This window comes from Pithys albifrons, chromosome 23 (genome assembly GCF_047495875.1).
Source record: "Pithys albifrons albifrons isolate INPA30051 chromosome 23, PitAlb_v1, whole genome shotgun sequence".
Classification (NCBI taxonomy): domain Eukaryota; kingdom Metazoa; phylum Chordata; class Aves; order Passeriformes; family Thamnophilidae; genus Pithys; species Pithys albifrons.
Genome location: NC_092480.1, coordinates 3742919 through 3764267, shown reverse-complemented (window position 1 = coordinate 3764267; position 21349 = coordinate 3742919). Strand labels below are relative to the sequence as shown.

The following is a 21349-nucleotide window of genomic DNA, read 5'->3' as shown; positions in this document are numbered from 1 at the left end:
CGGATTTCCTTGTGTGTGTTTTCCCAGGATTTTTCCTGTATCAAACCCTTGGCTGTAGCACTGATAGAGTGGGCAGGAGAGGGAGTTTTCCCTTTTGGATGTCACACAACTGGTTGAGATTAATTCCTTTGGTTTTGTGAGTGTGTGGGGTGTTGCATTACAGAGCATGTTCATGGAGATTATCCACTTCTCAGGCCAGGAATACTCTCTACCAGACAACAAATTAGTTCTTTCCTTCCTGAGAGAGATAATAAGGGATATCCTTACCTGGAGGAGCAGGGGAGGGCATGGCATGAAGCTGACAGGATCAGGAACAAAAGGAGAAGCAGGAAATGAAAAATACATTTGTTGAAGAATGGCTGCAAAATATGAGGGATTTACTGCAGCAGCTCATTCATCAAGGGAATTTGGCCTTGCCTCACTCTAATCTAAATTGAATCTAATTTAGATTCCAAGCCAGGGATGGGAATCCTTTCCTGAACCAAAACAAGCCTTGCCACCTCCTACCTTTTTATTACTCATTCCTTAATTTGTTTGGGTTTGTTATGTAGGACACTCAGGAAGAATAGCTTAAAGCTGTGTGTGCCAGGGTGAAATCTGGTGTTATCATCTCTGCTTTGCTGCACACGGGGTTGGTTTTTGATTCACCTTTGATACAGGGCCCCCAGGAACTCGGGTGTGACCATCTTTTCTACTTTCCTGAGTGTTGAATTGCTTGCACTCGATCTGGGGGAATGCAATCCAGCCTTGGGCTCCAACAGTTCCTGGTTTTCCATTAAAAATTAGCTGCATACACAGAACAAAACTGCCCTGGAAGGAGGGGATGGAAGACAGTTATTTCCATTTTGGGGGTATCCTGCTTACTGACCTACTTTCTGTTCTTGCACTGTATGTTGATAAACAGCAAAAGTCACCTCCTGGTCTGTGCATGTCTGGGAATGGCATCATTCCTGCCCTGAGGCTTGGCAGGACTCCCAGCACCTCAGCCGAGGTTCAGACTGTGCTCAGGACCATGGCAGGGAATTGTCCTGTTGCTGTTTCCTTCTTAAAACGTGTGCCATGTTTTTTCTAAGCCTCTTTCCTGAGGAGTGAGAGGTACCATCTGGGCATTGACTCCAGCAGAGGTTTCTGTAACCTGGGGCATGTCAGGACTCTGCCTTGGAGCTTCTCCCACACCATCGTGCTGCCTCCTCATTTTTGAATTCTGTGCCTCATTCTTTGACTTGTGCTCTTCCATGTCTCACCTTCCTCCCTCCTGGAGGTGTTTGCTTCCCTGGGAACACTCTGCTGCCTGCAGGAGTCTCCTGTGGTCCCTTCCTGGAGGTGTTTGCTTCCCTGGGAACACTCTGCTGCCTGCAGGAGTCTCCTGTGGTCCCTCCTGGAGGTGTTTGCTTCCCTGGGAACACTCTGCTGCCTGCAGAAGTCTCCTGTGGTCCCTCCTGGAGGTGTTTGCTTCCCTGGGAACACTCTGCTGCCTGCAGAAGTCTCCTGTGGTCCCTTCCTGGAGGTGTTTGCTTCCCTGGGAACACTCTGCTGCCTGCAGAAGTCTCCTGTGGTCCCTTCCTGGAGGTGTTTGCTTCCCTGGGAACACTCTGCTGCCTGCAGGAGTCTCCCGTGGTCCCTTCCTGGAGGTGTTTGCTTCCCTGAGAACACTCTGCTGCCTGCAGTACTCTCCTGTGGTCCCTTGGGGATGTTCTCCATGGTCTGCTCACTGTCTCAAGCTCCACAAATCTTTCCACACTACATAGATTGTTCCTATACAACTAATTTGTCTCCCACTGATTCTGAACAACATGCCTAGTTCTGAACAAAACGCTGGGTTGAGCAGGTTGTTACACTCCAAGGATAAAGGGGTTTGTTGCAAATTCAAAGCTTAAAAAAACTTGCCTGCAAGAAGTGAAGGGAAAATCCAGCAGGGATGGTGAGAGTGGCTTGGGAGAACTTTCTGGGGAAGAGAATCAAATAGTGGAGTGGGAAGTTGTCAGGATGCCTCTGGGGAATTTTCTGGAAGGGAAAGCAAATTATTAAGTTCCCTGCAGAATTTAAAGTCCGAAAAGGGTTAAACATCCACACTGGACCAGAGCATGCAGTCGATTTATTTGAAGTCCTGACTGACAGTGAGTTTTCTGCCATCTCTACCCTGCTCTCATCAGGTCTCTGTGCCCTAGTTCAGTGTTGTTGCCAGTTTGGACTTGGTGCCTGCTCATGGAAAGTATTCCAAGCCACGTGAGGCAGGTGGGTGAGGAAATGCTGCCAGCTGGGAATGGCAGCAAGGATTGTGGGAATGCTCCTTCCTTCCCTCTTCCCAGCACTGCCCCAAAGCACAGGAGCCTCTGCCACACGTGAGCTGCACTCCAGACTGCTCCAGGCAAGGGCTGGGGAGCTTTGTTCTGGTTCCAGTAGGAAATTCCAGTCGAAACCAAGACTGGGTTGACCTCATTAGAGCAGGACCCAGGCAAGAAAACACCTCCTGTCCCAAGATTCCTTTGTTGTTGCCCAGGTGAGTGTTGGGGTCTGCTGTTCCTGCATCCAGACACTTCTCATGACCAGGGGCTGTGCTGCCTTTTCCCACAGCCTGCTCTGATCATGTCTGTCTTCTGCTTTTTCCCTCTGAAGTTTCCCCTCTGCTGCTGCTCAGCACTTGGGTGCAGTTCAGCACATACATCTGGGGGACACTGTCATTCTATTCCGTTTGGAGCTGAAAAGAATTTGCAGTTTGGTGTTCAGGGTGATTTTTCAGGAATGTAGAGACACCCATGAAATACCAGTTCGTAGAAGCAAAACTGAATTATGTTTTGCAGATTCTGAATAATTAGACTGAGAGGGGATCAGGATAATTTTTTTAAGGAAGTGTTCTAAAATGAGTTTTAAAACAGCTGGAAGTAAGAAATTAGTCCCTGGCAATATTATCATGCAGCTGATGAGCTTTCCTGCCTGCTCTGATTGAAGGCAGGTATTTTGCATTGCTGAGCCTGAGCTCTGCTGGGCTGGACTGGAGTCTGGGAGCTGTTGCTGTGAGCTCTTCCAAGCCAGCCAAGCTCTGTTATTTTCTGTGACAGCCTTTCCATGTGATCAGGACTTGCAGCCACTGCCACTGTGAGCAGATCTTGTTGGTGACAATTCCACCACTCGGATCAAAACCCCAGCAAGTCAAGGAGGGAACTGCTTCTCACAGCAGAGCTTTTGTCTGTGTTGTATGAACCTTCCCAGCCAGCATTTTGGCTTTGACACTAAGATATCACCCAGGAGAATCTGTCTGCTGCTGGAAATGTTCCTGGCTGCATTGGATCTTCCTTATCCACCCAAGCTGTTTTTGGGATGGTGCTGTGCATTCCCAGACTTGGGGGTTGTGTTGCTCCATTTCAAGCTTGTGTTGAGTGTGAGTGAGGCATGGAATGTCTTTCAAAGTGGCTGATGAGAGTTTTCAATGGAGAACACAGAGTAATTTTATAGAGAATTGCAGCTATTTGTATATTTAATAATTTGGAAATCATTACCTGTAAATGATTTGATGCCCCAAGAAGGAAAAATGTATGGGAAGAGGGTGGAAAAACGCAGAACATTTAATTGTGAGCTATCACCAAGAACAAAGCTGATTTTAGTATTGGATTTCAGTCAGTCAAGGACTCTCTGAAGTTAAAAAGACAAAGGCAAAGGTTTTCAGCAGTTTAAAGCACTAAAGTGCTTCCTGCTGTGTGTTGGCACCTGCATGTTCCAGGAACGAGACACGAGGTGGGGAAGAGACTGTAAAGCTTTGCCTAGAAAGGGAAATGAGGTGAGGAGGTTCTGCTGAGCAAGATGCTCGGAGAGAAGGAGAAGAGCTGCTCTTGCCACAGCAGCCCCTGTGTGGTCACAGGCCAGCAATGAAGGTATGGGGGTCACTGCTGGGGCGGAGGTGCCCTAAACTCCTCATTAAAGCAGGAAACGGGAAGTCCAGGCCCAGCACCCCAAGCCCAGGTTTAATGTGTGGCCTTGAGCAAAGCACCTCACCCTGATCCACCTCTGCTTCCACTCTTCCTGCTGGGAGGAGGGGTTGGACACCTCATGGGTTCAGGTGATAAAGGACTTTATTAGTTTATGGATGGATGTGAGTGCAGTGCCCACAGGTGCAGCATTGACCTTCCTTGTCTATAATGTCTGTATTTCAAATTCAACATTTACAGACTCCACAGTAGCTGGGAAAAGAAAATCATCCTTAATTCTCTTAATACTTAATACTCTTTATTACAGCTTAGGAGCTCTCTGGCATTTTAGAGGAAACACATTTCTTTCTAAATTGAAATAAGCCTCCAGCTTTTGTTGGCGATGTGTGAAATTTTATTTCTGCCTCAGAAATGCTTGTGCTTTCAGAATGTGCACTAATGTGCTTTATTGCTTCAGTTCTCAGAGAAACAACCAGTGTTGATGTTTATTTGGGTGTTGCTGCTGTCAGATGCTGGGAAAGGGTGGTAATGTTTGTGGTGCGTGAGAAAAAGACTATTTATAGACCAAACAACTCCTTTCTTAGGAAGTGTCATTGCTTGTCTGATGTGCATCAAGACAGGGAAGAGGAGGAAAGACTTTTCACAAGACTGGGAGTTGCCCCCTGGTGATAAATCCAAACCCCATGAAGCATCTTGGCTGTCCAGGAGCAGGAAGAAGCTGCTCGGGGGCAACAGTGAAATGCAGGAGATGGGAATGTGATCCCTGCCAGGCAAACGGAGCACATTTAAATGCAGCTGACAGGGAACGTCTGTCAGGGCTCTGCTTTGCAGTGCACAGCTTGAGATTTAATGTAGAGACATTTCTGGCATAAAGCTTAACATATTTTATAGAAAAAGCTAATTTTATCTGTCCTCAGAAAGGCTTTGTTCAAAGAGGCTTCTGACAAAAAGTGGATGCCCCATCATGGTTTGCTCACCATGCACAAGAATTCTGAGCTCTGTCCTAAAACACCCACATTCAGTCTTGATAATATAAAATATCCTGTGCTTTTAGAAGGAAAAGTGTACCTCTAGAAATGTTTGCAATCAAGGATTGTTTACTTTGCATGACAAAAGACTGAACTCCCTGCTGGAGATGTGCTGTGAGCATCCTGAGTGCATGAATGATCACAGTTTAATAACCCAGATACTGGTGGGGCTGCTGGCCATGTGTAGTGCCTTTGGAATGGAAATGGTCTGCTTAGTGGGTCACAGAAACAGCCTTTCACCTCCTTCTTACTGGGCATTTGGGAGCCTGTGGGTGCTTCCAACATAACCACTTTTATATAGAGAGCTGTGTCTGTGTATTGCTCTGAGTGCAGTATGTGAGCATTGGGGTCTCTCTGATATGATCAGTGTGGCTCCTTGTCAAAAATCAGTAGTTATCACTGGATGATTGTACCTGGAGCAGGATCTTTTGATGCTGGATCTATACAAATAGAAAAAGAGAAGAGATTATAGTTCAAGTGGTTTCCATTTTGATATTTCAAATGTATGCACTAGAATAGTAATGAGGAAAAAGTTATGAAAGGAGCAGGTAAAACTTTATTCTCTCAGGACAGCAAACTTCTCTTAAATATAAATAAAACCAAATACCCTCCTTTTTTTTTCATTTAGTAGGAAGTTGTGCTCATAATAATGTCCTTCTGGGAGCATTGTGCCAACACTGTGCATTTCTGTACCTGTGTGAGTGAGGGGGACTGTAGATAAACAATGTCCCTTGTTCTGGAACTGGAGAGAATCCCATCTCCCTCACTAGGAAACCATGTTTCCAAAGTAGCATTCCAAAAAAATTGGGTTTGGTGGTGTTTAGTTTTGGGGTGGACAGGTAATAGTGGCACCATTGGGGCCAAGAATGCTCCTGAACTTGATTCACCCTCCACACATCACTGACAGTTGGCGCTAATTTTTATCCCTTGCCAAAACACAGGCTTGAGCTGATGACCTCATTCCAGCTGACCTTGAAACAGCAACCTCTGTGACCTGCAGGCAGTGACATCACCCTGCTGTCCTGTCTGCTGGCTCTGGAGCTCTTGGTGTGCCCTGGTGAAGGGCTGCTGGTGGCATTGAGGTTATTCCCTGCCTTCCAGAAAACAAGGATTCCTGTGGGAGGACAGGAGGTGAAGCAGGAGGAGCAAGGGAGAGGACCCAGCAGGGTTGGTACTTTATGCCAGGGTTCAGGCTGGAGAGGAACTTCTGCATCCCTCTTGCTTTTATTGTGCCACACAAATCTAATCCTGAAGGTTGTACAGGGATGACACATCACTTAAGTCCTTTATGGCCAAATGCTTTTAGAATTTGTCACACACTAACAGAGCTGCTCTGCTGCAGAGGTTTCATGGGTCTTAAATCAAGAAACTCAAATCTTTGGAATGAAATGGCATTTATTTGGACTTGCACACCAAGTGTGAAGTGTTGCAGCTCATTAGTTGCCACGTGACAGTTTTGATGTAGGTTTGCACCTTGTTTTTCTTAAGACAATCGGGTATTTCTGTAGCGTTTCACGGTAACTGGGGAAAAGGTGCGAGTGATGCAAACACATCACCCATTCGCAGACAAATTAGGGAGTTTTCCTACAGAAACGACTTTATCCTGGGACAGCTGCAGAACTCTCAGCCACGAAACCACGGGGCAGAAAGGGGGCTGTAAAGCGCCTTGTGTGCGATGGGAACATAACGAGTGTCAGTGACATGAAGCAGAAAGCCGAGGAGGACGCGGGGACAGCGACGCGGTTCGTGCAGCGCGAGCTCCGTGCGGGGCTGGAGCAGCCGCGGAGCCCCGAGCGCTGGAGGCACAGCGCGACCTGCCGGGAATGCGGCAACGTGCCGGGATTTGCCAGCATCGCGCAGCTCCGGGAATGCCTTCCCTCTGCCTGCCACATGGACATGTGTGTACACACACGCGTGTGCACAGGAGTGTTCTCTCTCTCCTTCCCCCACGTTCCCCCTCCAAGGATTTCTCCAGATAATCTCTCCTTCCCTACGAGTATTTGGCCTCTGGATGGAAACCTGTGACTGCTCTAAATTTGTTTGGGGCTTTTTTTCATAGAATCGGTTGGGTTGGAAGAGACCTCTGAGATCATCAAGTCCAACCCTTGGGCCAACTCCAGTCCCTTTACCAGATCATGGCACTCAGTGCCACATCCAGTCTCATCTTAAAAACCTCCAGGGATGGGGAATCCACCCCCTCTCTGGGCAGCCCATTCCAATGCCTGACCACTCTCTCTGCAAAGAGAGTGTTTCTGGTTGTTTCTTTACTTAAAACAAACAACTTTGTTTAATAAAACAACTACTAAAAGTAGAATACCCAGCCAAGAAAATGTGCCTGCTTAGACACTGAAGTGCCAGCAAGGAATTCCCTTTGAAAAGTGGTGGTTTGGGGGAAGAAATAGATATTTTGCAGGTTCATATCTCTGTGTAGCTTTTACTGCACCTTTGAGTTTGACCAGGGAGATGTTTCTCACTGAGAGAAGACAAAAGAGCTCAGACGTGGGGTGTGGCTCTTGGGGATGTTCCTCTGCAGGGCCAAGAGTTGGATTCCACGATCCTTGTGGGTCCCTCCCAACTCAGCATATTCTGTGATTCTGTGACCCTTCAATTCTGCCATATTTAAACTGTTTCTCCTTTCTCTTGTGTGATATTTAGTGTATTACATACACATTTGTCACTTTAGATGAAAGACAATGGCACTGTGCTACTAGGAGGACAAAGGAACCCACAGATGGGAGGTGTAGGATTATAAAGGCTCAAAACTCAAAAAAATTTCTCTTTCACAGTGGGAGACTTGATTCTGCAAGAGTAACATCTCCCTTACAAAGTGTCTTGGTCTTCTGAGGGACTTTGGAATGGTGTCTGCCCATGTTTCCTGACAACTGGGAGGAGATCCAGCCTTACTCATGCTTCAGGAAAGCAGCAGCCAGCACCTCCATCCAGCCAAGGTAAGGGAGCAACATTTGCTGAACAAGCTTTTCTCTCCAAAAAGGCAATCATTACACAGAGCTGAAATACTTGATGCATTTGTGTATTTTACTAGCAGTGAGAATTCAGAAATTAAATGAGCAAATGTGAATGAATACGTGTGGCAATCTGACACTCTAATGGATTTTCATCCACTGCTAAAGTGAATGAGCTGAGGAGAGGCTTAAAAGCATATCTGTGAAAGTGCCACAGTTAGGCTGGGATTGGTAAAACAGCCCTTCAGTTCCAGCACACAAAGACTTGCCTGTGTGCAGATGCACTGCTTGATTTTATTGGCATTGAGTCCCAGAAAGCAATACCCAAAAGCACCTGGACTGATACCAGGATATCCAGGATGTACACAATAACACACCTCCAAACACAGCCTGGATTAAAGGGCTGGGGGGAAAAAATATTTATTTAATTGCTGGCCACGACATGTCAGCAACGTGCAGGAATGTAGATCCATGTGTGACTTGGAGGGAGGAATTTTCAGCCCAGCCTTGTTTGCTCTTCCAGGGAATCCAGTCCCCAGACCCTGCCAGGCCTCTGTGCATGCACAGGCTCTGCCTTATGTGAGGCTGTTCCATGTTTAAGGAGGCATTTCCCTGACAGGGAGCAGGGCTGTGGAAGGCAGCAAAGGCTCCCAACAGCTTGGGCAATACCCTTGCCAGGGCAGCCACTTCTTGTCCACAGAGGGGAGGAATCTGTAAAATCCAGTTCTTATTCTGAGTCCTGACAGGAACACAATTCTCAGAGCTGAGGGTAAATAGGGAATGTTGAGCAGCCTGGGATCTCTCTGGGAGATAAAGATGGCAAAGGGACTGTGCCTCGTGGGGCCTCAGGGGAAGCAGAAAGGGAGAGCAGTAAATCAAGAACATGCACCACCTGTAATAGTGGAAAGAGGTCCTGTAGAGTGTGTGACAGAAACCAGGGCTGTTGCTCAGGATGGAGCAGATTGTTCAGGAATCACAGGGGTATGCACACAGGGAACCCCACCTTGGAGAGAGACCTGGCAAAAACAGATGCAACACAAATGCAGGCAGGTGTTTGTGTAGGGAGAACGTGTAAGGCTGCACAGTCACTCTGAGGACCTGCATCTTAAGGCACTAATGGGGACCTACAACTGGAGTGCTGGGGATGGAGTGGGTGAGAAGTGGGGCTGGGTCCACCTGAAGGCTGCACACCTAGTCCCCAGCATTGGGAAGTGAGCATCAGCTGGAAATGCAGGTGCAAAGGTGTGTAAAGATGGAGTTGTCTGTAGTTTCAGATGTTCAGAGCATCCAGATATTGGCAGGTACATGGGGAATGCATTTCAAAACCTGGGTGTGAACAAAGAAAACTGAATGAGCCTTTATAACCCTCCAGGCACCCTGTAAAGGCAAGCAGAGAAGCCTTCCCTTGCTGTAGATTTCTGTCACATGGATTTTGGAGTGCGTGGGTAGGGTGCCTACATCCATTAAATTCAACATCTTTAATTTGGTGTTCATTATCCCGTGTGACTTCTCTGCAAACCACTGCTCGTTTCAGGCTGGGTGGAGGCCACTCTGGGGGAGCAGCAGTGAGAGGTGTCGAGGGGGTCTCTCAGTGTGCAGGCTCTGCCCTCCCTCGGGGGCTGGCACGGCTGGCACCTGATGGCCCAGAGGGCTGGGCTGGCTGTGTGGGAGCAGCTGATGCTGGGCCTGTACTGGCTCCTGGCAGCGAGGAGGGGCCGAGCTACAGCAGGGAGGACGTTGGCACCGAGACTGATGTGATTGGGATGGCAGAGGAAGCCGCCAGGGTGGCTGTGCCAGGGAGCCCAGACACACAGGGCTGTGCTCCTGCTCCCAAATCCCAGCCTCAGGGACCATGACAGTGAGGGATTAGTGGGGGCAGGGTGCTGAAATTATTTTTATCTCCTCGTCTTGTTGTGCCTGTGCACAAGTGCCAGCCTTTTCAGCCTTTTTTTTCTTTTTTTTCCTCCTGTGAAGCATTAACTGGGTGGGTTGCCATGGCAACCCCCACATGATAAGTTGGGCTGCCTCTTGCAGATATTTCCTTCTCAACAGTCAAGATTTCTCTCTCTCTCTCAGCATTCCATCCCCTTCCCCATTTCCCCTGGCATGGAAATGGCTGAGGGCTCTGTGGTGCCCTCCAGCCAGGGCACTGGGCTGTGCCAGGGCAGGAAGGAGCAGCTGTGCATCCCATGGGATGGGGCTGAAGAATCCATGCTCTCCATCTCTTGTGCAGCTCAGCAGGTCTCAAAACTGAAACGGGCTCCCAATGCAACATCCCATTTATTTGCAAGTCTTCCTGAAGAGGGCTGGGAGGTGTTTGTTCCTTGTTCTAAACAGGCCCAGGGAATGTTGGAGTTGTTCCCAGCTAAGCCCAGATTACAGCAAAAATGAAACTATCTCGTTCTTTCATTGTAAATACAAACAGTGTCTCTGAATGAGTGCAGAGAATTTTCTTTGAAAACAAAAACCAACACAGGTTGTGGCAGGTCAATAAACTTGATGAGTTACAGGTATTTATTTAAAATCACCTTTGATCTTGTCTATGGTACATGAAACATGCTCTAGGTAAAGAATAAAACATCTCCCAGAGCTGGAGAAAAGGGTGTGATCTCCTTGACCGGAGTAAAATCCACCCAAGTCCGAGGCCAGTTTCACCAGAGGTGTTTTTCACCCCAGGGCCCAATTTCCTGTCTTTAAATAGCAGCTACAACACTGGTCTAGCATGAAGTGTTTGAGTGATTCTGAGGGACAACTCATTGCTGTTTTAGGAAGTTTGCCACTGTAATCGAAATTGCTTGGAGTGTGTGGGGTTAGAGCAGCAGCAAAGCTGAGGCAGGAGCAGAAAGGTTGGAGGGGTCAGTCACTGACCAAGTGAGTGTTGTGGAGCTGCTGCTGCCTCTTAATCCTCTTGGACCCTCTCTCTCCCTGGCAGGATTCTCTGTAATAGATGTAATTAGAGCAGCAGTAGCACAAACAGTGCAGCTCTTCTGATCCCTGCTCTGTGTTTTCTGGCAGTACTTCCTGGGAATAGATGTGATTTCCATAGTACTTTATGAAACAGGTGGTTGTCAAATGAGACAGCCAGGGACATTGTCCAGTAGTTCCTGTGTCTATAAAAAGCCCCACCATCAGCACTCATCCACCACACATGGACTGGATTGTTCCAGAAGGATTGGGAGCAAATCCTTTGGCTGAACCTGCCCTTCCCATTGTGGAATTGTTGTGAATATAGGAAGGGGCAGTGGAAGAAAAGCAAATAGTTTAGTGGCTACATTAAACTACATCCTCCCATCAGCCCTGGCTGTTCTGCCTGCTGTTTTGTCTTCCAGTGGAGAAAAGTCAGATTTTAAGGTTTGGATGTCCATGATGGATGGTTTCTAAGGGGGGAAGTTGGAATTGTGTTGCTGGCATCTGCAACTTGCAAGCTATTTGTCTTCCTAGTCATACCTGGCTCCTGGAGATGCATTAAATAGGTGTTTTCTTTGAGAATTTTGCTGGTAGGAGTAAACAGGAACTCAAAGAAGCCTGGGAGCAGAGGGACAGGGAGTGAAACCTGACAGCCAGCATGTAGGGACTGTCGTGGCTTTAGTCAGTCCCTGCTGGAACATTTCAGGCTGCAAAGGTTTCAGGGATCACAGCCAGACGTGGGTGGGCACAGGGCAGAGTAACCTGTGCAGTCAGCACAACGAAGCAGAGCAAGGAACAAGGAGGATGTCCTTAGCTAGGAATTACCTGCAGTCATCACAGGAGCCTGTGAAGGGTGACGTGAGGCAGTGCCTGTGTGTGGCTATTGGCAGATGATGAATGCAGCCTGCTGGTACAAACACAATTAGGTGATGTCTAGGAAAAGTGTTGGCTTTGTTCTGTGCCTGCTTTGCTTAAGCAGTGCAGGAACCTGACTGCATGTATGTGCCCTCAACACCAGGCCCCCGTGCCCACCAGGGCTGTGACAGTGACCACCATGTGTGTGCCCTCAACACCAGGCCCCCGTGCCCACCAGGGCTGTGACAGTGACCACCATGTGTGTGCCCTCAACACCAGGCCCCCGTGCCCACCAGGGCTGTGACAGTGACCACCACGTGTGTGCCCTGCTGAGAGCCCATGCAGCTGAGGCTGGGGCTTTCTGCTGGCTGCAAATGTCCATCTGCCCTCTCAGCTTTGGCACTGCCAGTCACTCCCATGTCGTTCCCCCTTGGGGTTGGTCAGGTTTAATTGTGCTGTGTATCGAGCTGCAGATGCTTTAAAAAGAGAGCACATTTAAAAAGTGCTTCATTTCCCCCTCTCTGTCCACTGTGACCTTCAAAGTTAGAGGAACCCTTCAGGGCACGGTGGCCCCAGTCCAAGGAGAGAAAGCCCAGCCTGCTGCTGGCATTAAACTCCCAGGAATCAGACTGGAACATGAGGCAGGAGGATTTCCCAGTATTTCCAACTGTGACCTTCAGAGCTGTGCAAATGTTAGTATTAAACTTATTAGCAGCAGAGGCCTCTCTGTGACCCCGCAGGGATAACTGACCCCCCTCCTCCCCCCGGGCTTTTTTTGGAGGCAGGACAATGATGCTGAACCTCAGAGACAGGGCAAGGAGTGATGGGTACAAATTGAAATTTAGGTTGGGCATCAGAATGAAATTCTTTACCGTGTGGTGGTGTGGCAGTTTGTCACACCTTTTACTGGGAGGGTGCTGTGACACGTTGTCCAGGGAGGTTGTGGGTGCCACATCCCTGGAAGTGTTCTAAGCCTGCAACCTGGTCTGGTGGGAGGTGTCTCTGCCCATGGCAGTGGGGTGAAACTGCATGGCTTTTAAGGTCCGTTCCATTATGATTCTATGATATCCCCTCTCTAGTCAGGCAGAGAGGGAGGCGACAGAGGGCTCACCGGAGCCCCAGGCGGGATTGGGAGCGGGAGGAGCCCTGCGTGCCCAGGGGCCGGGGGAGGTGGCCGCGCATGCCTGTGCTGGCCGTGCCCCCCGCCCGGGCTCCTCCAGCATCCTCAGCATCCTCCTCCCGCCCGGGATCCGCGCCCCGCATCCCGCGGAACAAAGAGCGGCGGCCGCGCCCCGCGCGGGGCACCTGCTGCTGTTGCTGCTCCGCCACCTCCGCCCGCCCGCGCATCCTCCCGCAACCGCGGCCCCAACGCATCCTCCCGCATCCTCCGCCCCAGCGCATCCTCCAGCATCCACAGCCCCAGCGCATCCTCCGCCCCAGCGCATCCTCCAGCACCCACAGCCCCAGCGCATCCTCCGCCCCAGCGCATCCTCCCGGCCGCGCCCCGCGGAGCGCATCGGAGCTGTCCGGCCGCGGGCGGGCGGTGTCCGGCTTCGGGCTCTGTCCGTGGTGCTGCCGCCCCCGCGGCCGAGCCCAGCCCAGCCCAGCCCGCCCCTCGCCCGCCGCTCGGGGCACCGCCAACGCCTCCCGCGCATCCCGGCGCGCCCGCGGCTCCTTCTCGCCCTGCATCCTGTTGCGCCGGGTCCGCGGCGAGCAGGGGAGAAGCATCTTGCGAAGGAGCCTCTGCCCAGGCTGAACGCTCGAACAATGGCTGCGCTGCCGCCGATGCTCTGGGCGTCCTCGCTCGTGCTGGTGCTCTGGGGTAGGTGCTTCCACTCCCTGTGGTTCTCCGCCACATGCTGCTTTAAGGCTTTGCTTTTCCTAGCAGGGTTCCCTTCACGCTGCCTTTTTTTAAATTTATTTATAAGAGAAGGGAATTACGTTCATGCAGAGTTAGTGTGAATGTCACGGAGTTGATATGAGCAGAGAAAATACCTCGGTGCTAAGGAAAAAAACCTTGGGCTAAGGAGAGTTATGGCTAAGGAGACTTACAAAGCATGTGCCTGTTCTCTGCTGCTTGCTGTTGTTCTGAAATTTGCAATGTAATTTAACGTTTAGCTGCCTTCAGGGAGGATGTGCAGACCATTAAGCCGTGTGTTAGTGCTCAGTTCCCGTGCAGTCTGTAGAAACTGGAGTAAATCAGTTTATTGCAATTGCAGCTGTATTTCTGCCACAAGAAAAGGTTGGTTGTTTTTGCCACTATGGCCACATTTTGATGTGCAGGTCTCTATAGCTTTGTGTGCTGGGTGCATGTCTGTGTGTGTCTTTGCTTCTAATTTACCTGGAGTAAAGGATAATCCAGTAGCTTTTCCTTATTTCTCCATGAAAGCTGGTGCTACTCATGGAGCTGGTAGTACGGGAGAATTGGAGTCGGGCTGTTTCCAGGAATAGTTCCCGGGATGATACAGTGCTCCAGAGAGTGGGTTAATGGTGTCTCAGAGGCTGGGCAGGAGGGAGCAGCCAGCAAAGTCAGCGTCTGGGCTCTGGAGACAGGCTTGGGCACACAGAGCCGAGGATTGTTCAGCCCAGGGGACAAATGTCAGCAGGGATTTGGTCTGCAATGTCGTGCTGAAATGATCCTTTTCTGCTCAAGTATGTGCTTTCACATGCAATGATTTTTCTTTTCTTTGCAAGAGCAGTAGCTGAGAGTTGGCAGCATTAGCACAGACCCGGTTGGAAGCATTTTGAGCAGGAATGTCTGTAAAATCAATAACTCCTCCTGCTGCCAAATTTACTCATGCCCGAGCCCCTTGGTTCCCAGGACTGCCCATGTTGCCCAGAGACAGGAAGGGTGGCAAATCCTCATGGGTTTTGAATACATTGACAGATTAAAGAAAGCATCCAGACCTTTTAACTTTGCACAAAGAGTGAGCTGTTCCTCCACGCTGGAATTCTGGGCTTTCCCTCATCCCAGACTCTAATTGCTGCTGGAACAGGAGCATGCTCAGCACGCATGGGAGGGAATGAACAATGCCTTGAAAGTGGCATTAATTACTGGAGGAGACATGAAAGTTGTGGCAAAGGAGGTGCTGGAGAGGTGAATCTGTGTGAAGTGATCACCCTCTGTTAATTATTATGAATTATTAATATCTCAGAGAAGGAAGCTTTGACATTTAAGACTTAATCTGTTACAGACAGTGTTAGTAATGCATGAAACCCTTTTCCAGAGGGGACAATGTGGTCATAAATGCCAAGGTGTGGATAACTGATGCATCTCTAATTCTGTCTTAACACTTCTTCTCTGCTGCTCCTTTCCCCCAGCTGGCTTTTGTTCTGCAGTATGTGTTGAAGTCCCATCTGAGACAGAGGCTGTCCAAGGAACAGACATGAAGCTGCTCTGCATCTCCTGCATGAAGAGGGAAGAGGTCACAGCCAGCACGGTGGTGGAATGGTTCTACAGGCCTGAGGGTGGAAAGGATGAACCTGTATGTATGTTTGGTAACTGGTTTTCATAGGTCTTACTGTGAAATGCAGCCCAATGAACTCGTATGGGAGAAGCCAAAAGGTATTTATAGAGTGTAAATTTGTCCTGGGGCAGCATCCCCAAGGAAGGCTGTGCAAGGGAAGGAGAGACACCAAGATATGAGCAAAAGATATGAGCCAAAGCTTTCTGCCACATTGTAATTCCAGGTCTCTAGAAAAGCACCATGTGCTGCTTTCATATGATGAGCTTGGAGTTCAGCTCTGAGCTGCAGATCTTCACAATTTCTGCAGCATTTTCATCCAGAGGTTCCACAGCACCGATTTTGAGCAGCAACTCAAAATCTGTCTTCTCCTTGCTCAGCCTACTTCCACACTTGGGCATAGCATCAACCCATGGCAGGAATAGCTAGAGTCTGTTCTTGAGTTCAGACATTTGGGTCATGAGTGCCAATTTCCAGTTCCATTCCTTGAATTCCTCAGGTCTAAGAATACCTATTCTAAGAACATCAAGAAGGGAAGCAGAAGTATGGACTGACACTCAGGACCCTTGGCCAGGTCTGAATTCCTTCTGAATCCCAAAGGTGTTCTTTTGGAGGGTAAATTTACCTCCAGTAAAACTGCAGGACAGGCTTTACTTCTTTTTGCCTTGGAGAAATCAGTGTTATCCTCACTGTGGGAGGATCTCTGGGGGTGGTTTTGGATCCCTGTCAGGAAAAGGTAAAATTAATTTTCAGAGTGAATCAAAATAGAAATTGCACAGATGAGGGGCAGGTGGAATGCAAGGAAGAATGAGAAATGGAGAACAAGATAAAGCTGAGTGCACATTTCTTTATAGCTATTTTATCTGACTATGGAGTATTTTATCAGTGACTGCATTTCATCATGATTGAGCAAGGCCAGGCAAGATGACAAATATTCTCCTTCTGTCTGAAAACTAAAGGGATCACACTAAGGAATGAGATGAGAAGTCACTTTCAGTGATACTTTTGCCAGTGGCAACTCAAAGAATGCCAACAAAAGTGAGCTGGGATGGGCAGTGTAATGAGGGGACTGTGGTCAGCCAGAATATCCCACTGTCATATTTACCCTGCAGCACCTCATCTCAGATGAGTATCCCAGGGCTTCCCAAAAATGACTGACTTTGCAGTATATATTCTGTGGTTCTTTCTTTAGATGATCTTACGTGTAGGACTCACAGGCATGAAGACTTACAGGGTCCTCGTCCTTAGTTCCAGTTTTTTGCTGCTTTTTTGTGTCATTGTCCACATGTGCCAGTGGTTGTCTCTGCCTTAGTTTTTCTGCCTCTGTGATGGAGATACCAATTTTCTGATAATTCAATTTTCTGTCCTTTCTGAAGTTATCCGATATTTTGAGGTAAAGAATGATGGAATATGAATAGCTGCTGTTACTAAGGGGGCCCAGAACATCCATGGGTGTAGGTAGAGGGGTGCTGTGGTGTTATCCAAGACAGTGAGTAACCAGGATTCCTTTTTATATTTTCTCACAGATCTATGAGTACAGGAAAACTAACCACGAATTCCCAAGCCGCTTCAGTGGTCGGATCCAGTGGAATGGCAGCAAAGACATGCAGGATGTGTCCATCACTGTGGTAAACGTGACCTTGAACGACTCTGGGATCTACACCTGTAACATCACCCGGGAGTTCGAGTTTGAGATCCACCGGCCCCTCTTCACGAGCTCCAGGCTGATCCACCTCACCGTGGTGGAGGAGGGTAGGAAGGACTGGCAGGGGGCGTGTTGTGCTGGCACTGGCCGTGGGTGTTGTCACCCAGGGAAGGAGTTTGTCATGGCATTGCAGGAGAGGGTGACTGGGCTGCCAGATGATCGAGTCTGTCTTTGCTGGCAACGAACACTGCACAGGGTTCAGCAGGAAAGACCTGCCTCTTGTTTGCTGCCTGCGGGCTCTTTATGGGCACAAAGTGGCTGTGTGTGACGGTGGGGAGGTACAATCAGCTTGGCAGGCTGGGGCACAGCTGGGAACAGCTGGGCAGGCGCAAGCAGAGGTTTCCAGCTCCGCCTGTGGTGGCTCCGGGATGCTACAGCACCGCCCTTCCCAGGGAGCCGCAGCCTTCCTTGCTGCCGCCCCCTCCCTGCTGCAAAGACTCATTCTCCATTTTGATGCCAGCCTCTTGCCTCCACCTTCCCTCCCTCTGGAGTGCTCCTGAGTCTTTCTGTTCCTCCTGGTTTGGCTCGGCTTGTTAGAAACCAGGGGGAATCCTGTTCTCTGCAGAGAGGGATGGGAGCTTTTAGCCCTCATCCCTCCTGCTGGGTGTTCCCCTCCCTCTTCCCCATGAGCATCTCCGTGTTTTGATCTCAAGTAACACCAGCGAGTAGGACTTAGGGAAGAAACAGAGCGTGAAGAAGAGATAGGCCAAGGGTGAGCAATCCGTGGGGATGTGGGGGTGGCTCAGAACATGAGGAACACGAGAGGCTGTGTGTGTTGGTTCCCACTGGAGACACCCAGTGGGATTGCTGCTGTTGGCAGCCTTGCCTGCGCCCTCCCTTTTGCCCCCTCACAGCATAGGGGCACCTGGATGTCTCTGACCAGGTGGGTTAGGAAGGATGGCACGAGGGTGGAAAGTGTCCAGGGAGCTGCTGTGCTCCAGTGACTGCACAGAAATGATCAGGGATTATTTCCTGTTCTTAACAGCTGGAGAAGACTTCACCTCCGTCATCTCAGAAATTATGATGTATATTCTGCTGGTCTTCCTCACCCTGTGGCTGCTGATTGAAATGGTCTATTGCTACAGGAAAGTCTCCAAGGCAGAGGAGGCTGCCCAGGAAAACGCGTAAGTGTGGAACCTCTGGAGAAGTGAACTGTTCTGCCAGGGCTCTTCTGATGTCCCAGGCCAGATCAGGCTGCAGAAACACTGAACCTTGCTATTGCATGGTCTAGGTGATGTTTGCTCTGTCCAAAACCCTTTCAGTGTTCAGAAGTACTAAGGACAGCACATTTGCACTGCACACTAGGTGGGCAGCCTGGTCACAGTGTGTGGTACCCCAGGGTGGCCTGGTTTGGAATGGGTTTGAGATGCTCCCTTGGAAGGTCTGGTTTCATACTGGCCATTCTCATCTTTCTATACACTTGGCTTGATAAGGGTGCTCTTGGTATATGGTAGGAAGGTTGAATGTGTAGGATTTTCCAGTAGGGAAGACTCTGTGTTTGCTCCTGACTATTCCAAGGGGAGGTTCCTGCCAGGAACATCTTCTACAGGTGACATTTGTTACCTCAGAGATCCTTCCAGGCATTCAGTAAAGGTGAAAGGACCAAAACTGCCTTTTTCACTGTAGCACTTGAGGTTATGCTTTCCTCCTTCCCTCCAACTACAGGACAGACTATCTCGCAATTCCATCAGAAAACAAGGAAAACTGTGCTGTGCCTGTGGAGGAATAGCAGAGAGGAGTCAGTGGAACCAACGGCACCAAGGTAGGTGATGGGAAGCACTCAATCCCTGCTTGTGTCTGCCCACCTTTCAGCCTCTCTGCAGGGCTAAGGTGTGCCTAAGGCTGGAGAGAAGGGGAGTGGGAGACTCCTGGAGTCTGTGCTCCTCCTCTGGAGCTTCCCCAGTGCCCTTAGAAGCAAGACAGGTGTCTTTAGATGGTGGGTGTAGTCACGTAACTTTAAACCCCAAGTCAACACAGACATTTGCTTTCCAAGGGTATGATGTAATTACACCTCCTTTGCCCGTTGCTGTTGAGCTGGAAATTGTCACTGTCCCCTGCAGATGGGGAGCTGTGCCCATGAGGGCTGTAAGGGCCCTGTCTCCAAAGGAAACATCTGCTAGGAAGGATTAAAATCTTTTAAATTCCTGTTCATGTCCTGTCACTGTTGATCCTACCCCAAAGGTCACCTCAGTAGGGTCCAAGAGGAATTGTCTCCCTTGCAGGGGCTCTGAAGGCAGAAGGACCACGTTTCTCCAGCCAGGTTTGAGGGGGAGCTCTGCGCCGTCGGGAGGAAACATGAGGAGGTGTAAATTCTCTTCCTTTTGCCTTGGACTCTGTACAGCCTTGACTTTGGCCTCATGACTCCATCCTGAGCTGCCAGCCCGTTTGCTGGAGGACTCTTCAGCTGAAGCATGCTGAGCAGACGGCACAGGGGTGTGGGCAGCACGGCTCCTTCCCAAGTTTCAGTTCCATCATCACGTCGATGGCTTTGTAAATGTTATTGTCATTTCTTAGCTGCTGTCACCACCACCTTTATTTGCTAAATATGCTAGTTCTCCATTGCAAAGGTAAAGGGTATGGGATCTGCAGGACTGGGGATGAGGTCATTCTAGGGTGATGTCCCACCATATATTGCAGACTAGAGAGTCTTACTGGTGTCAAAACAGGAAGAATTTAATTAATTAATTGCTTGGTAAATTGGTCTGGATTTGCACAGGCAGGGTCGGGTGAGGACTGTAATGCACTAAAATAGTTGAAAATGTACAGCAGGAAGGATGGGTCCCTGTGCCATGTTCACACTTGCTTATGGAAGATATTGAGAACACAGACCCTGAGGTATCCCTGCTTGGGAGGCAGGGTGATGTAAGCATGAGAATCCCATGTATCTCTCATTTAGCAAGTGTCAGTATTCTCAGCTCCTTCCACCTGCCTTGCACAGCAGGTTTACTCTGGAGTACACAGAGATACAGTAGTAGGAATAATCTGTGGAGCCACGTTCTGCAACAGCAACCAGGCCAGCTGGACAAGGCATGGGATCCACCCCTTTCTGGGAAACCCCAGAAAACAAGGAAGCCCCATGCTGGTAGGCAAGGGAAACAAACAGCAGGCAAAGCCCTCCCAGGGGAAGGACACCTTAGTAAAATGGTTGTACATGTTACAGCTGGGATACTTCTCTCGTGCTATGGTGTAGCACCATCTAGAGGGATAGACAGAAAAACACCCATTTTTCCTGGTTAATCCTAATTCTTTTTTATGGCAATTACTCACTGGTTTGAATAGTCAGCATTCATCTTAAATGATCCCCTGCTGCCCAGGAATCACACTGTAAATTCCATCTTTCCTATGAGAACTTACCTTTTTAGAGGGTTAAACAGAGTAAAATTTGTTTTCTGGCCCCCAGTGTAGATCAGTTGAGCTCAACAACTGGGATTGGAAGGGGGAAAATAAGGCAGAAACATTGGCCAAGGTGGAATTGTACCTTCAAGTGGGGAAGGTTTGATTTTGTCCAATGGCAGATGTTGTTACATCCCTCCTGCAATGGAGCCTGTGCTGCTTTTGCACAGCTGACAAATTTTGCTACACTGATCCTTCCAAGTAGTTCCAAAGTGCTGGTGGCTCCAGGCATGCTTCCCACCTATGGAATTCCCTCTGCTTTGTTCTGCTGCTTTTTATGTGTTTGCTTAAAACCACGGAAATTACTCCATTTGTAAGTCAGGCCCAGGCCAGATTTCTAATTGGCAGTTGTTCCAAATCCTTTTTTTAGAGTGGGTGTCAACTTCAGTGAACTACTACAGTCTTCATAGTAGGACTGCACCCAAATCCAGAGCCAGGTCTGGCAACTGGAGCACATTTTCCACTTGCAGTCTGGGCACCAGTTCCCTAAAGCCTAATATCCAAAAGGGGGGAAAAACAACTCCTCTTTGAATTCAGCTGGATGTCATCCTTTTCCCTGCAATGATTTGCCTGGCATAATCCTAACTCCAAACCCACAGCAACAGAGGAGGGACTAGACTGGAACTCCAGTTTCCAGCACTGACCACGGCACTGAGCACATGGTGATTTTTTTAAGTAAGTTCACAAAACCTCTCCCCCACTTCAGTTCTGCTCCTCAGTCCCTGTGAAGTACAGGAAACCCTGTGGTCTCATGCTGTGAAGTCAAAAAAGGAGTAAACTGAGAACTACCTCAGGTGGTAAAGAAGGGCCATCCCCTTGTCCTGCACCTCCTGAATCCCACACGCATCTTCTTTGAGATGCCTTTTTTGGGGATGTGTCTTTCCCTTTTCTGGTTCCTGCAGACAGATGTGACACTGCCACGTGCTGTGGAAAGGTTTGCTCAAGAATCTCACAGGAACAAGAGTAAATTGAAAAACTGGGGGAGGTTCCAGGATGGTGGTAAAGGCCTGGAAGAGCCTGGTTGGTCTCTGCAAAGACTCTGTACTTGGAAATGACAGAGGAGACTCCAGAACAGGCAGGGTAATAAACAGAAGGAAGACTCACGTTGGTT

General features: G+C 49.1%; 1 protein-coding gene across 3 annotated transcripts; it reads left to right on the top strand.

Moving 5' to 3' along the window:
• The first annotated feature begins 2314 nt into the window (after positions 1 to 2314).
• Positions 2315 to 21341, top strand: SCN3B (sodium voltage-gated channel beta subunit 3). 3 transcript variants are annotated; one of them, XM_071576067.1, is made up of 7 exons: positions 2315 to 2500; positions 7738 to 7899; positions 14998 to 15161; positions 16667 to 16892; positions 17831 to 17969; positions 18511 to 18607; positions 19068 to 21341. In XM_071576067.1, the coding sequence occupies exons 3-6, from the start codon at positions 15063 to 15065 to the stop codon at positions 18572 to 18574; spliced, it is 528 nt and encodes a 175-aa protein (XP_071432168.1). In that variant the 5' UTR covers positions 2315 to 2500; positions 7738 to 7899; positions 14998 to 15062; the 3' UTR covers positions 18575 to 18607; positions 19068 to 21341. The 3 variants fall into 3 exon arrangements, with proteins under 3 accessions (XP_071432168.1, XP_071432169.1, XP_071432167.1); XM_071576068.1 differs by lacking the exon at positions 2315 to 2500 and adding an exon at positions 6760 to 6849; XM_071576066.1 differs by lacking the exons at positions 2315 to 2500; positions 7738 to 7899 and adding an exon at positions 12818 to 13498.
• The last annotated feature ends 8 nt before the right edge of the window (positions 21342 to 21349 follow it).

Excerpts from the sequence above, each read along its gene's own strand:
- SCN3B (XM_071576066.1), top strand. The coding sequence starts at position 13,444 with ATGGCTGCGCTGCCGCCGATGCTCTGGGCGTCCTCGCTCGTGCTGGTG. Across the intron at positions 16,893-17,830 it reads CCTCACCGTGGTGGAGGAGG|CTGGAGAAGACTTCACCTCC; the intron begins GTAGGAAGGACT and ends TGTTCTTAACAG. Across the intron at positions 17,970-18,510 it reads GAGGCTGCCCAGGAAAACGC|GACAGACTATCTCGCAATTC; the intron begins GTAAGTGTGGAA and ends CTCCAACTACAG.